General features: G+C 30.1%; 1 protein-coding gene across 5 annotated transcripts in view; it reads left to right on the forward strand.

The window, feature by feature from the left end:
- GULP1 (GULP PTB domain containing engulfment adaptor 1) overlaps positions 1–16,043 on the forward strand; it is a 269,468-nt gene that overhangs the window by 213,067 nt on the left and 40,358 nt on the right. For all 5 annotated transcript variants that reach the window (XM_020288299.2, XM_020288298.2, XM_012779464.3 and 2 more), the window contains exon 7: positions 2,117–2,254. In XM_020288299.2, coding sequence (XP_020143888.2) covers positions 2,117–2,254 — 138 coding nt within the window. The remainder of the gene's footprint in view (positions 1–2,116; positions 2,255–16,043) is intronic.

Consider the following 16,043-nt stretch of genomic DNA (forward strand, 5'->3'; position numbering starts at 1 on the left):
ATTTGGGAGCTACAGTGTGGCTGGAAGCTGTTGTTTGATTGACTGTATTCACATTAACACACAAAAAATGTCAAAAACAAAGAAGACTGACCATTCAGGCAAAATATGGGAAAAGGATAGTCTTAGACAAATATGGTCATTGTCCATTTAAGCTCTCAGTACAAGAAAGGGAAGATGCCTTCAAAAGCCTAAGTAAATTGAGCACCTCTTTTCACCATTGTTCCTCTCTGCTGTTGAAATGGATGGATCAAGCTATCGACTAATGCTAATAAGCATTAAAATCATACAGTATCCTTCCTCATTTTAATTTTCATGCTTTCCGTACAACTTTTTGATGGTTTACCATTTGGTTTGTATGCAGGGAAAGAATGCATTGCTATGGGCAAATTCTCTTAGCATTTACTTGTATATCGTATTTTATTCACTCATTTTTTGACTGATGAGCAGTAATGTGAATCAGAGTGATAGATCAAATCTCAGCAAGCTGACACAAACTCTGAGCTTGGAGGGATAAGGGTCTTAACTACATCAGTGATACTTTCAAAATGTCTGAAATTCTAACTCAGCTGGGATAAAAAGAGGGAAAATTTTTATAGCAGGACAAATGCTATTCAGTATGACCTAACATAAGGCTTTCTGGGGAAACATTAAGCCAGTCTTCCTTGGATGAAACTCCAATCTGAATAATGTTGGTTCCCTGAGTTTCTGATTGATATTTCTAGTGTTATAATACATCTTAGAAAATGATATTTATAACTGCAGTAGAAAAGGGAATGATTGATTTTTCTACTTGCTTGCATCAGTCATAATTAAAAACATTGGATTTCTTTTCCACCTCCAACATAGTTTCAGAAAACTATGAAGAATGAATGAATAATTTGGATGATCTATATGAATATAAATGGAGTGTCAAATGCTCCATTTTTGGACTAAATAATAGTAATTCTAAAAACATATTTATTTTATGTGAATGTTTTTATTTTATTTTAATTTTAATAAATACATATCTGCTATTTTGCATGAGTTTTATAGTTCAATATGTATGTGTGTATGTGTGTGTGTGTGTGTGTGTATATATATATATATATATATATGCTGCATCTGTATCTATCTGATTAGCAGATTTTTTTTTTTTTGAGACAGAGTCTCGCTTTGTTGCCCAGGCTAGAGTGAGTGCCGTGGCGTCAGCCTAGCTCACAGCAACCTCAAACTCCTGGGGTCGAGTGATCCTTCTGCCTCAGCCTCCCGGGTAGCTGGGACTACAGGCATGCGCCACCATGCCCGGCTAATTTTTTATATATATATCAGTTGGCCAATTAATTTCTTTCTATTTATAGTAGAGACGGGGTCTCGCACTTGCTCAGGCTGGTTTCGAACTCCTGACCTTGAGCAATCCGCCCGCCTCGGCCTCCCAAGAGCTAGGATTACAGGCGTGAGCCACAGCGCCCGGCCCTGATTAGCAGATTTGATTCAGTGATTTTCTGAATGTGTAGATCTTTCTCATTGCCTGTTCCATGAAAAATATTACAGAAGTTTCAAGGATGATCTTCCTAGAAAGAAGAGGTTCAAGAATGCATGAATAACAATGAAGTTATGTAAAAATAAGATTTAGTAAGAAAACTAAGGTTGAAATGGCAGTGTGTTTCACATGAAATTGTGTGTGGATAGAGCTGTATTCTAAATTGTGATGGTACTTAGTAACAGTGTGATTAAATGAAAAGTGTTCTGGTTTAAAAGGATTCTGCTAATTCTATAACCTTGTGGAGATATCTTAATCTCTCTGGGCTTCTATGTCCTTCTGTGTAAACTTGCAGGGTTTAAAGTATATGGTTTCTTAAGATCCTTTGTAGCACATAGTCCATGAACTCCTGATCCTCTTATATTAGGCTTGTGTCTTTCTAAGTACTTTTGAAATGAATATCTTAGTTCAATCTTGAGTCAGGAGGTCCATCTCCATTATGCCTTTAAGTTTGGGATGTACGTCATTATAAAACCAAAGCTTGACAGAAAATTGTTCTACTTTTAAAGTCATAGTTATATGTTATTAACACAGGTAGTATTTCAAAATAGGGAAAGAAATCCCATCAGCGATGTTTATTTCCTTCTGTGTTCACAGGAAGTTCAACACAATTGCCAGCTTCATAGAATATCATTTTGTGCAGATGATAAAACTGACAAGAGGATATTCACTTTCATATGCAAAGATTCTGAGTCAAATAAACATTTATGCTATGTATTTGACAGCGAAAAGTGTGTAAGTATGCCAGATGTTTTAGGGTGGTTTTCTTGTGTTTTACAAGCCAGGAATTGTCTTGTTTCTGGCATTAGTAAAGTATTTGAAAATGAATAAGGTCTGCAAATACTTAAGTGCACTAACAGATTCATCCTGTCATGAGAATATGCTTCAGGATTTCATCCTTAAATAAATTCTCATGTTCATGAGCACAAAATTGCATGCAAATTTCTTTTGTTAGGATGTCATGCCTCCTTATGTTATGCATTTATTTCTCTTATAATCATTTAATTTATTTTATAATTTTAATCTTAGGCATGGTTTAGTAATATAAACATATTGCAAAGAGTATTGATGAGCAAAAGTGGTTTTTTGGGTTTTTTTTCACCCTGGAATGTGATGGATTTGATGAAAACAAATATTCTAAACTCCAGGAAATAAACTCTGTATGGCTCCTTTAAAGATTTTCCAATACTTTGAAAATTTGGTTATTGACATTTGTTATTTAGTAAACTTAATATAATGAAAAATAAGATTGTGTGTATCCGTGTGTGTGTGTGTGTGTGAGAGAGAGAGAGAGAGAGAGAGTTTTTAATGTAATGTAAAGTTCTTAGCAAGTAAATACAACTAGCAAGTTCTGCAAACAGTTCTTTTAATCATCCGGAATCTTACAGAAAACCCTGTGCCTTGATTATGAGCATAAGCTAATTCTAATCATAACCTAGTCTAATTTCTTGTTATAAAACATAAAATGTGAATTCAAAGCTCAGATTGCAGCCATTGATGGCTTCAAAGAAGGAAAAAGATCTAACCTCAAAAACTTCATTGGTTTAGACAGGAAATAGAACTAAATTAATCTATTTGCTAGTTTTTCTTGCTGTCAAAAATAGCAGAGAACTAATGTTATTATCACTATTATGTCATTTATTTCTCTGGTTTCAGTATGTTAGCTTCTTGAGAACAAATACTTTTTAATTTGTCTATGTGGCTCTTACATCAGGCAGATAATAGTTGTTCAATCACTTTTCCTTAAGGGAAAAACCATGTTGAAAATTTATCAAAAGTGGATCAAGGTTATTATCTGTATCTTTTAAACTAAAATGCTCTAAGAAGGCAAGCTAAGGCACTAAGCTACTTGGTATCATAATATCTTTTGAGAATTTGGTAAACATTATGGAACATCTTATCAGAAAAATATGCTTACCCATGTAAGACAATACTGTGTGTATAATAAGACCTTTTATAACAAGTTCAAATTGTTTTTAAAATTTATATTATTGAATTAATGGATTATATTTACAAATTTCAAGTGCTTCTTAACCATGATTGTTTGCAAATGTTTTTCTCTATGTGATTAAGAAGATGAAAGTTGATATTTGTTGAATATCTTCTATGTGTATGATATAATAATCTTTTGCCACTTGCATAAAGCAGTTAACTCAGTTGTTCTTCTTTCTTACCTTATACATAGAAATAAATTTCCTTTGAGTCTTTTGAAGGCTTCAGAATCAGAATTTGTTATAAATATTACCGTTCTTATAGATTTCTGCCACTTGTTTTGTCTTCTTTGATCCCCATCCAAATTTGATACTTGATCATTTAAAATATAAGTATGCTGGAACCCCCGTGTAGTTATATTCAGGTTCAAATATTTTTTCCTGATCATTATTGTCTGTAATTTATTACCTAAATTTCAGTTCCCTTGATCATTGTTCCATTTCGATATATGATATTTTTATTTTTTCTTGAAGGGTGAAAATGATTTCTTGATGCCTACAGTAGTGATTAACAATCATTAATGTGCACAAATCTCAAAATGGTGCCTTTTAAAATATAGTTCTTTGAATCTCAGTTCATAAACAAGTTTTTATCAATTGGGGCTGGAGCTCAGGAAGTTCACATTCAGCAAATGTAGCAAGTGATTCTGCTGCAGGTAGAGGAAAGCTTGACTTTGAAAAGAATCCCAGATATCTCTCTAAATATATGTTGGCATCACCTTCATGAGTTTAGAAAGGACATGTTTTGTTAAAATTTCATTATACCAGTATTATCTTCACTATGAGGGTTTATTGGTTATACTTATAATAATGACTATATTTATAAAATTAATTTACATGTATATAGAATTTTTTATATGCAGTCTTCTTTAGTTCTCATTTTAAATAGCTTTTCATAAAATATTAAAATGGAAAATAAAATTATAGCCTAATTGCCACAACTCTTTTCTCTTATTTTAAGAAATCAAGACCAGACACATTGAGTTTACCAAAGTTACAAAACTAAGTAGTAAGTAGAATCAGTACTAAAATCTAGGACTTTAGATTCCCATTGCTGCATTTGTACCATCATACTCCCATAACTGTGAACTGTTCTAGAGTCCTTCTGCCCTTGTTTGGGGCCCTTACCCTATCTGTTCATTGTCTTTTATCTTTTCAGTACTTCCATGGAATTATTGAGAGTTTTTTAAAATTTTTAATTATTATGCATACATAATAGTTGTATGTATTTATAGGGTACATGTGATACATTCAATGTATAATAATCAAATCAGGGTAATTGGAGTATCCATAACCTCAAGCACTTATCATTTCTTTGTGTTAGGAACATTTTACTTCTACTCTTTTAGCTATTTTGAAAGATGAAACCTATCCTAGTATGTTACAAGACTGGAATTTACTACTTTATCAACAGTATTATGTTGCATTAATGAGTTTCTCCCTCCATGGTGACAGTGAATACCATGTGGGGAATCAGAACACTCAACGCAACCAAGTTAGAAAGCTGAACCTTTAGCCTCACCAGGTAGTAATGAGACAGTGCTTTTCTACCCTCATTCTCCTGCTGGAATTGTATATGAAGAAAACACCTAAAACATAAAGTTAAATATTAATAATTTCCAGAATTTTATAGCATGATATCCAAAATATCAAGGAATCAACTGAAAATCACTCTTCATCCCAAGAAACGGGAAGATCTCAAACTAAATGATAAAATGACAATCTTAACATGTAGATATCAGAGATATTAGAATTTTAGGACAAAGATTTTAAAACAATATTATATAACATAATAAAATGAGCAGTTAAAAACACACTTAAATGAAAAAATAGAACATATTATTAAAGAAATAGAAAATCTAAGCAAAGAAAAAGAAGATATAAAGAAAACTCAATTGGAAATACTAGAACTGAAAAATAAATAACCACATAAAACACTCAATCTATGGGCTCAACAGCAGAATGTAAAGGACAGAAGAAACAATCAAAGATCTAGAAGATTGACAAAAGAGAAAATGCCCAGTCTAAACAACACAGAGACACACATACCAATATGCAAACAAACAAACAAAAATGAAACAGAACCTCAAGGACTATGGGGCTATAACAAAATATCTAACATTTGTATGTCATCAGAGTCTGGAAAGAGAGAAAGAGGCAGCCTTGAAAAACACACAAAGAAATACTAGTTGAAAACTTTCCCAATTTGGAAAATAACATAAACATATAGATTTAAAATACTGAATGAACTCCAAACAGGATTATTTCAAGTAATGCCACACCAAAACATATCATAGCCAAACTTCTGAAAACTAAACACAAAAATTTTGCAGGCAGCAAGTGATAAATAGAACTTTACATATAGCAGAAAGTCAATAAGAATGATAATGTATTTCTCAGCAAAAACCATGAAGGCAAGAAAGTAGTATAATACTTTTTGAGTACTGAGAAAAAAAAAGGTCCCACATGATCTTATATCTGGAAAAAATATTCTTCAGGATTTAGAGAGAAATAAAATATTTATCAGATGAAGGAAAATTTATTAGATTATTCGTGACTACTAGACTTACCCTAAATGAATGGCTTATTCTTCCTTACTAGACCTTCACTAAATGAATGGCTAAAGGAAGTTCTCTAAACAGAAAGGAAACAATAAAAGAAGGGAACATGGAGCATGAGGAAGAAAAAAAAACAGAATTGGCAAACATATGAGTAAATCTTTAGTTTTCTAAATTACATTTGATGGTAGAAGAAAAAAATACTTTTTAATGTGATTTTAAATATGTATATGAATATGTAAGGCAATTATATCATAACCAGGAAAAGTTGGAAAAATGTAAAGGGAGGCAAAGTTTTTATGCCTTAGTTGACTGAAAAAATGATAGCACTAGGCAACTATAAGTTATATACATAAAATGTGAATCTTGGAGCAACCACTAAAAAGTAATGCAGTGAAATATATTTAGAAGCACTAGAAATATATCAAAATTTTATCACAAAATATTTTAAAAGCCCATAAAAATGCATTGAAAAGAAAACAGAAAAAGAAAAAATAACAGAAAAGAAAAAATTAAATAGCAGACTAAAGCTTTAATGTATCAAGTCACATTAAATGTAAATGGTGTAAATACACCAATTAAAATATATTTTCAGAATGGATTAAAAACATAACCCAGGTATATATTTGTTTACAAGGAACTTACTGTAAACATAATGATACAAATAACATGGACAGATTGAAAATAAAAGAATTAGAACAGATATAGCATTATTCAAAAAAGCAGTAGTAAATGTATTAATACCAGGTAGAGTGGACTTCAGTATTACCAGAGAGAGAGGAGCATTATATAATGATAAAAGGGACCATCACCAAAAAGACAGAACAGTTCTACATGTATCTGATCAAACAACACAGCTACAAAATAAGAAACAAAACAGACCTAAAAGTATAAACTGACACGCATACAATTATAGTTGCAAATTTCACAGCTACCCTACTCAAAATTCAATTAGACAAAAAATCATCAAGGATTTGGAATGACTCAACAACATCATCAACCAGTCAAATCTAATCAACAGTTACAGAGAACTTCACCCAACAATAGAAGACTTTGTATTATTTTCAAGTGCTCAGGGAATATGCACCAAAAGAGACCATATCCTGAACTATAAAAAAAATCTGAAAAATTTAAAAGAATTGAAATTATATAGAGTATTTTCTCTGTCCACAATGAAGTCAATTGAAAAATAAAGAACAGAAAGATAGCAGGAAAAATCTTTGAAAACTGAAAATTGAAATATTTGTAAATATTCAATACACTAAAGAGGAATTCCCAAAGAAAATTTGTTTTAAAACATAGGAAATTGACTAAAAATGAAACAGAGAATATCAACATTTGTGTGATACAACTAAAGCAGTGCTGAGAGGGAAATTTATAACAGCTAAATTAATACATTAGATAAAAGAAAAGTCTCACATCAATATCTAAGCTCCCATCTCAAATAACCAGAAAAACAAAACATCAAAATAAACTCAAAGTAAGCAAAAGGGAGATAAGAGTAATCAGAGGAGAAATTGATGAAATTGAAAGCCTTAAAACAATAGAGAAAATCAATGAAACAAAATTCTGGTTCTTTGGAAGTTCATAAAAGTAACAAAATTCTATTAAGATTGGCAAAGGGAAAAAAAGAAGACACAAGTTATCAATATCCAGAATGAAACAGTGGATCTCACTATAGATTCTTCATAAGAGGATGCTATAAATAACTGTACACACATGAATTTGACAACATAAATGAATTAGATAAATTTCTTAAGAAACCAAAACTACCACAAATCACTCAGTACTAAGTAGATAATTTCAATAGCTCTATGACTGATAATATAAAGGAAATTTAATTTATAACTGAAGATTTATTAAAAGAGGAATCTCCAGAGTTAGATGGTTCCAGTGGAGAATTCTATAAAATGTTTAAAGAGGAGTTAACATCTACACAACCTACTACAGAAAATAAGAGAGACAGAAACAGTTTCCAATTTATTTTGTGAAACTAGTATTAATATTTCCCTGATACCAAAACCTAAGACAATGCAAAAGAAAAAAAGGAAGGAGGGAGGGAGGGGGGAGAGAGAGAGGGAGAAGAGAGAGAGAGAGGGAGAGAGAGAAGAGGAATGAAGGAAATAATATAAATGCAAAAATTCCTAACAAAATATTAGCAAATAGAACGCAACATTTTATTAAAAGAATTATACACCAAACCTAAGTGTAGTTTGTCCCAAGGATGCAAGTTTGATTCAACATTCAAAAATCAACAATGTAATCAACCATATTGATATGCTAAAGAAAAAAAATTACATGATTCTATTAATCAATGATTTAAAATCTTTTTTAAAAAAATCAATATCTATTCATGATTAAAAACTCTCAGAAAAAGAGTTTAGGAATAGGAAGGAAACTTCTTCAACTTAATATAGTGCATTTAAAAAGATACATATATTTTACTTGATAGTTAAAAAAAATGAATGCTTTCCTCCTGAGGTCTGGAGCAAGGCAAGACTTTCCATTCTTACCACTCATATTAAACACAGTTGTAGAAGCTCTAGCCTTTGAAAGAAGGCAAGAAAAATGCAGATTATAAAGGAAGAAATAAAACTATTCTTATTTTCAGATGTTATAATTGTTATGTAGAAAATTCAGAGTATACAGAAAATTTCCTGGATCTAAAAATGAGTCTGGCAAAGTGGCCTAATACATGATTAATATACCCAGATTGGTTGTATTGCTGTATAATAGTAATGAACACATGAATACAAACATTTATAATTTCTTTTAAAAATGAAATACATAGATGTAAATTTTACATATGTAATATGTAAAACCTGACCAGTATAAATTATTGATTAATGGAATGATAAAATATAAGTAAGTGGAGAGACACATTCTGATCATGGAATGGAAAACTCAGTGTAATATATGTGTCAATCCTCTCCAGATTGACGTACAGGTTTAACACAATTCATGTCAAAATTATAGCAAAATTGTTTGTAGAAATAGAAAGATTGTTCTAAAATTTATATGGAAAGGCAAAAGAACTAGAATTGCTAAAACAATTTTGAAAAAACAAACAATAAAGTGGAAGAAATCAGTTCACCCTATTTAAAGGCTCATTGCATATCTTTAGTAACCAAGATATGTTTTTTGGAGGGATAGACAAATCAGGTCAGTGGAACTGAGTAGAGAATGCAGAAATCAGCCCTCAGAAATATGCCCAACTAATGTTTGACAATGGTACAAAAGCAATAAAATAGAGAAAAGATAACCTTTTTGATAAATGGTGCTGGTGCAATTGGACATGCATAAGCAAATAAAATGCACCTTAACCTAAATCTCACACTTTATATAAAATTTAACTGAAAATGCTTCATGAATGTAGATGTAAATATATACAACTATAAAACATTTAGAAAAAAACACATGTAAAAGCATCAGGATATAGGGCTAGTCAAAGAGTTCTTAGACTTGCCACCCAAAGCAGGATCCAGAAATGGAAAAAAAATGATAAATTGAACTTCATCAAAAGCATTTTTCTCTGTGAAAGTCCTTCTTAAGAGGATGAGAAGGCTAGTTAAGACTGGGAAAGATCTTTGCAAAACACATATTAGACAAAGGACTATCATTAGGAACTTTCAATGCTCAACAGTATAAAAGTAATCAATAAAATTAGAAAACAGGCAAAAGATAAGGAATATTTCATGGAAGAGGATATACAGATGGCAAATAAGCACATGAAAAGATGTTCAACATTGTCATCCATTAGAAAAATGTTAGTTAAAATCGAAATGAATTATTCCTACACACCTTTCAGAAAGGCTACAATAAAAACATCAAATGCTGGATTGGACGTGGAAAACTGGATCATTGATACATAGGTTGTGGGGATATAAAACGGTACAGCCAGTCAGGCAAAAGAGTTTGGTAGTTTTACATGAAACTAAACCTGCTGTGATATAATAAACTACTTGGACATTTATCCCAGAGAAATAAAAACTTAAAGTATTCACACAAAAACCTGTACATGAATGTTTATAGTGCTTATTCATAATAGCCCAAAACTACAAACAACCCAGGAAAGTGGGTGAACGGTTAAACAAACCTTGGTACATTCCAACAGCAGAACGCTATCTAGTAGTAAAAAGGAATAAGTTATTAATACACGCAACCATTTGAATGCCTCTCCGGAGATTAGAGAGTGAAAAAGACCAATATCAGAAGCTTATGTACTCAAAAGCTTATGATTCCTTTTCTATAACATTCTTCAAATAATAAAATTATAGAAATGGAGAATAGACTGTTTGCCATGGTTTAAGGAAAGGGTGAGGGTAGAGTGGAAGCGGGTGTGCTTATAAAACAGCAAGATGAGTGATTCCTATGGTAATACAATTATTATGTATCTTGACTATATTATTATCAATATACTAATCGTGATTGGTACTACAATTTTGTAATATACTACCATTGGGAGAACCTAAATAAAGGCTATACAACTGAATGTAATTCTAAACTTATCTTAAAATAAAAGGTTGACTTAAAAAAACACAAAAAATAAGTGATGGCTTTTTTGGGCTAACCCTTTCATCTTATATTAAGTAAATTCGGGCCAGAAAGATTTAGTGACTTTCCCAGAATCACAAAGCTAGATAGTGACAGTATCAGAACTACAAATTTTCTATTTGCTTGAAATTTAAACCAAGTTTTACCCTAGCATGATACAGACTGACATTTACTTTATTAGTGTCATCATGTTGTATTATAAAGATTTACACAGCTTCTCATAAAGATTTACACAGTCATCTCATTAAGTTTAAAAAAAATAAAATTAGAATATAGAATTTATTATGATATGGTTGATTTGGTTTCTTTATTATGTCAAATAAAGTTACTGTCAACTACTTAACCATTATTTTGATGTTCTTTGTTTTTCACAATATTGTTTTCAAATGTTAGTAAATATTCCTTTTTCAATGGATGCTGCTTTTGATGTAGGAAGAGTAACCCCAATAAACAGATGAAAGTGTGACACACATCCCCACATGTTTTTTTTTAATAATGTGAAGTGAAATGCAAAATAAGGCAAAATTTAAAACCTCTCTCTTACTTCCTAATTACTTCTCTGTAAGAAAAGGACTCATTGTCAAAGGAATCATATTATTAGTACTAGAAGAAATCATTGCATCCAATCTTTTCACAAGGTATATTTGTGTGGTTATATAAATTCTTGTTACAGTTATATTTTATGTTTGCCTTGTAATAATTTTTTGAAATAAAGTGTTTTAAAATTTAAATATTCTTATTTATATATTTCATTACAAGATCTATATATTCTATTCTATATATTTCTATTCTATTCTATATATTCTTATTCTATATATTTTATTACAGGGAAAAAACTGATTTTCTTAGATTAGTTATCCAATTGAATAAAATTCATTGATAATCAGGATCTGGAAGCATATTGCTGCTGAATCTTTCCCTCTGCTACTAGTTTTCATCTTTCTACCTCATGAAATAATTAATACTAAAATGTATATGTTGAATCCCTGAGTTAAGAAAATCCAATAAATTATCTTATTCTGACATAAAGTAGTAAGCAACTGTAAACCAGAAAAAGAATTTTAGTTAAATTGTCTGAAGTTCTTTACTATGGGATTTTTAAAGATTGATATATTTGATATTTTGTGCTAAGTACTCAAATTTTGTACAATTATTAGCAGTATTTGGACCACTATCCTATATTAACTATCATTAAATGCTAGTTAAGTAATAAAACACTGTTCTTAATTGATTTCCTTTTCATCGTTTAAAATTATTTTAATCAAAAAGCATAGATTCTTGGTGGAAAAAATTTTTTTTAATTTTAAAAAAGCAGAGATTCTTAAAATCTAATTCATTGATTAGGCAGTCTACTTCATCAAATTTTCTAGTAATGGACCTGGAACATTATTTGTTCTTAAAGGCACAATTTTGTGAGAATATAAAGAACTTTCTAAGTAAGAAGCTGTTGTAATTGTTTAGAGAATCTCTATTTTTTTAAATTATGAAATATTAAGAGCTCTATGTGCCTCATCAAGCTATTTATTTTTTTTTCTTTATTTTATCTCTAATTTATTTATTTATTTTTCCTTTTATTTCATCATATTATGGAGGTACAAATATTGTTAGGGTTACAAATATTGCTCCTTCCCCCCTCCCTCCCCCTTTTATTTATTTTTAATGCAGCTTGATAGCACTCTTTGCTTTATGGACTAGTAAAATTAAATGATATTTAGAGGATTTCAAATTTATTTATTAGGGCTTAAAATCCTTTTCTGCTATCTGCAATTGTATATAACAAAACGTTTTTGTTCTAAATAGCCAGCAAAGCCATTGAAGTATGTCATTTCTGTCATAGATTTATAGATGTGATTTTAGTTGAATTATAGGTTTTATATTGCATAGTGTTTATTGACATTTTATACATATATTTTCTGATATACATTATTATATTTCTTGTGTAGAGAACCAATGTGGCATAGGATAGTACATGGACTTTAACATTAGCAAGGCAGAAATTCCAATTCCTTCTCTGTCATTCATAAGCTATTTCAATGAGCAAATGATTTAATGTTTCTGAATATTTCACTCTTCATCTATAAATTGAATATAGTATCCATTTCAAAAAATTGTTGTGAGTATAAAATCAATTGAGACTACATTTGTAAACTCTCACATAGGTATGCACACAATGTACTCTATTTTATTATTACTTAAAATTAGTATCATTAATATTTAATACTGGTGAAATAAATATAACTGATATAACTGAATTGAATATATAATGAGGAGTTTTAGATTTAACCAGCTGCTCCTATGATCAAACTTTGGTATTATATTCTTATTGCATATGTAAACATATGCATAGAAGTAAATATATGCAAAGCATATATTATCTAGAATATGTTTAGAATGATACACACACTGTAATTGTTACCTTCATAGAGAGTGGAAGGGGCCAATATTAAGGTTAAGAGTTAAACGAAACTTTAAATGTATTTGTAATACTCAGAGTTTAATGCTGCTTTACAAATATATTCAGAGAATTAAGAGAAAAAGAAGGTACTAATAAGTAAACAGACAAAAGTTTTAGCATAAAAATAACAAATATAAAAAAGAACTAATCCAAAAAAAGTATTGTCCAGATCAATGTCATGAGTTTTTCCTTTGTGTTTTCTTCTGGTAGTGTTACAGTTTCCGGTTTATGTTTAAGTCTTCAATCCATTTTGAGGTTATTTTTCTATATACTATGAGATGAGTCCAATTTCATTCTTCTGTTCTTCTGCATGTGGATAACTAATATCTCTAACACCATTTATTGAAGAGACTGTTTCTTTGCCTTTGTGTATTATTGGCATCTTTATTGACAATTAATTGACCATACATGTATGGGTTCATTTCTGGGTTTTTTTTTTTTTTTTGCTAGTACCATGCTATTTTAATTACTAAAGCTTTGTAGTATAGTTTGAAAGCGGGTAGTATGATGGCTCCAATTTTGTTCTTTTTGCTACAATTGCTTTAGCTCTTTGGGGATTTTTGTAGCACTCTATGAATTTTAGGATTGTTTTTTCTATTTCTATGAAAAATGGTATTGGAATTTTGATAGGGATTGCATTGAATTACTTAGGAGGAATATGGTTTTGTTTTTGTTTTTGTTTGTTTAGTCCTATTGCACAGCATGGTGAATATAGTTAATAATACTGTATCATACATTTCAAAACTGCTAAGACTGTAAATTTCATATATTCTCACCACAAAAAATGTTAAGTATTTGAAGTGATGGATATGTTAGCTAGCTTGATTTAATTATTCATCATTGTATTCATAAATCATAAAATCACCTTATACCCCATACATTTATACAGTTATAAATTGTCAATTTACAATAAAAAGTAAAACAACCACATGAACAAACTGAACTAAATACTGTGTCCGGCCCTATATTAGGAGTAATTTTCAGAAGTAGAACTGGAGTGGTTTGGTTTTATTAGCAATCCCCTTTCCCTTTTTTTTCTTGTATTCAATCCTACAATTTGTGCAAAACTCATGTTTTATAAAGTTATCGGGGTTTTTTGGATAAATAAACATTAAAGATAAAAAAGTCAGTAAAATATTTTTTAAAAAGAGCTAAATGGTTAGATAGAACACCTAAAGTGAAAAAACAGATAGGCTTAACATCAGATTTGGGATGGCAAAAAAAAAAAAGATCAGTTATCTTGAAGTTAGGTAAGAGAAGTTATCCAGTCAAATGAACAGAGGAAAATAAAAGATTATGTTGATAATGAGGATGATCATAATCATGATAATTATGACTGAGCCACAATCACCTGTGGAATAATATAGATTATTCTAACATATGTAAAACTAAAATTACAAGAAGATAGGAAAGATAAAATAGGACAGAAAAAAATGTTGGCTGGAGAGTTCCCAAATGTGATGAAAATTATTAAATTATATATTTGAGAAGCTCTGCAAACTTCAACCTGAATAAATACATATATAACCTGTAGTTAGATCATAGGCTATCTCTAAGAGACATTGTAAATGAGAGAATGAATGGATATTAAAAGCAGAGTAAAAACTACATTATATCATTATATATAGATAAAAATTAATATGAATGGCAACTGACTTTTCATCAGTATCAATGGAGATCAGAGAAGAATGTAATGATACCTTTAATGTTACTGAAAAAAGATAATAGTGACAGAACTGTGCAGTTTTAAAGACATCTGTCAAAATTTAAGTCTAAATAAAACATTTTTGAGATAAATGAAATTGGAATGAATCACTGCTAGCAGAATTACACTACAAGATATGCTAAAGGAAGATCTTCTGCCTGAAGGAAAATGACACCAAAAGGAAACTCCAATGTGCAAAAAGAAAAAAAAGGAAAAAAAAAAAACAGTGGAAATGGTGAAAATGTGGGTAGTTATAAAACATTCTTTTTTCTTCCATTATTCAAAATAAAACTGTTTAATGCAAAAATTACAACATCATAGTTGTGTCATGTTAAAATATAACAATAGTAGAACTGTTAAAATATAGTAGTAGTAGTATAGTATAGTAGTAGTATAGTATAGTTAAAATATAACAGTAGTAGCAAAAAGGACTTATACAATTGGGCTTAATGTATTTATACTATTTCAATATTGTTATTATTTACATTAAATGCTACCATATGAAATCTAAGTAGATTATTCTAAGTTAAGGATAACCATTGTAATCATTAGAGAAATCACTAAAAAGTATGAAAAAAAGAAGCTAAAAGAAAGTAAAAAGGGTGAAACAGAGAACATAAACACAGATGGACCAAATAGAAAATAAAGAATAAGGTAAATAGACTAAATACACCAACCAAAGTCTGAGATTATCAACCGGATTTTTAAAATGCCCAACTTTTCACTTTCTGGAAGAGATAAAATTAATATAAAGACAAATATAGGTGAAAAATAAAAGAATGAAAAATATATATATACCATAGAAACAATGAGTAAGAAAGCTAATGTGGCTATGCTGATATAAGAAAGATAACTTCAAGGCAAAAATTATTCAAGACATAAAGAGAGACAACCCATAATGACCAAAGTGTCAATATGTGCTCATGAAGTAACAGTATTTTTTAAAATAAACACAGCAGAAAATCTAACAGAGTTATAAGGAGAAAAGGATAAATCTACAATCATAGTTGTAGATTTTAGTGCCATTCTCAGCAAATGAAAGAACAAGTAGAAAAAAGTCAATAAAGTTATTAAAAACTAAAGCAATATCATTTACCTCTTTGATCTAATACACATGTATAGAATATAAAATGTATAGAATAGAATATAGAATATAGAATGGAACGTTTTCAGATGTGTACTATTTGCTGGGCCATATTGAGAAACTCAGTAAATTTCAAAATTGAGAATATTGCAGCATATATTCTCTGACTTCAAAGGG

The sequence above is a fragment of the Microcebus murinus genome, chromosome 8 (assembly GCF_040939455.1).
Source record: "Microcebus murinus isolate Inina chromosome 8, M.murinus_Inina_mat1.0, whole genome shotgun sequence".
Taxonomy (NCBI): domain Eukaryota; kingdom Metazoa; phylum Chordata; class Mammalia; order Primates; family Cheirogaleidae; genus Microcebus; species Microcebus murinus.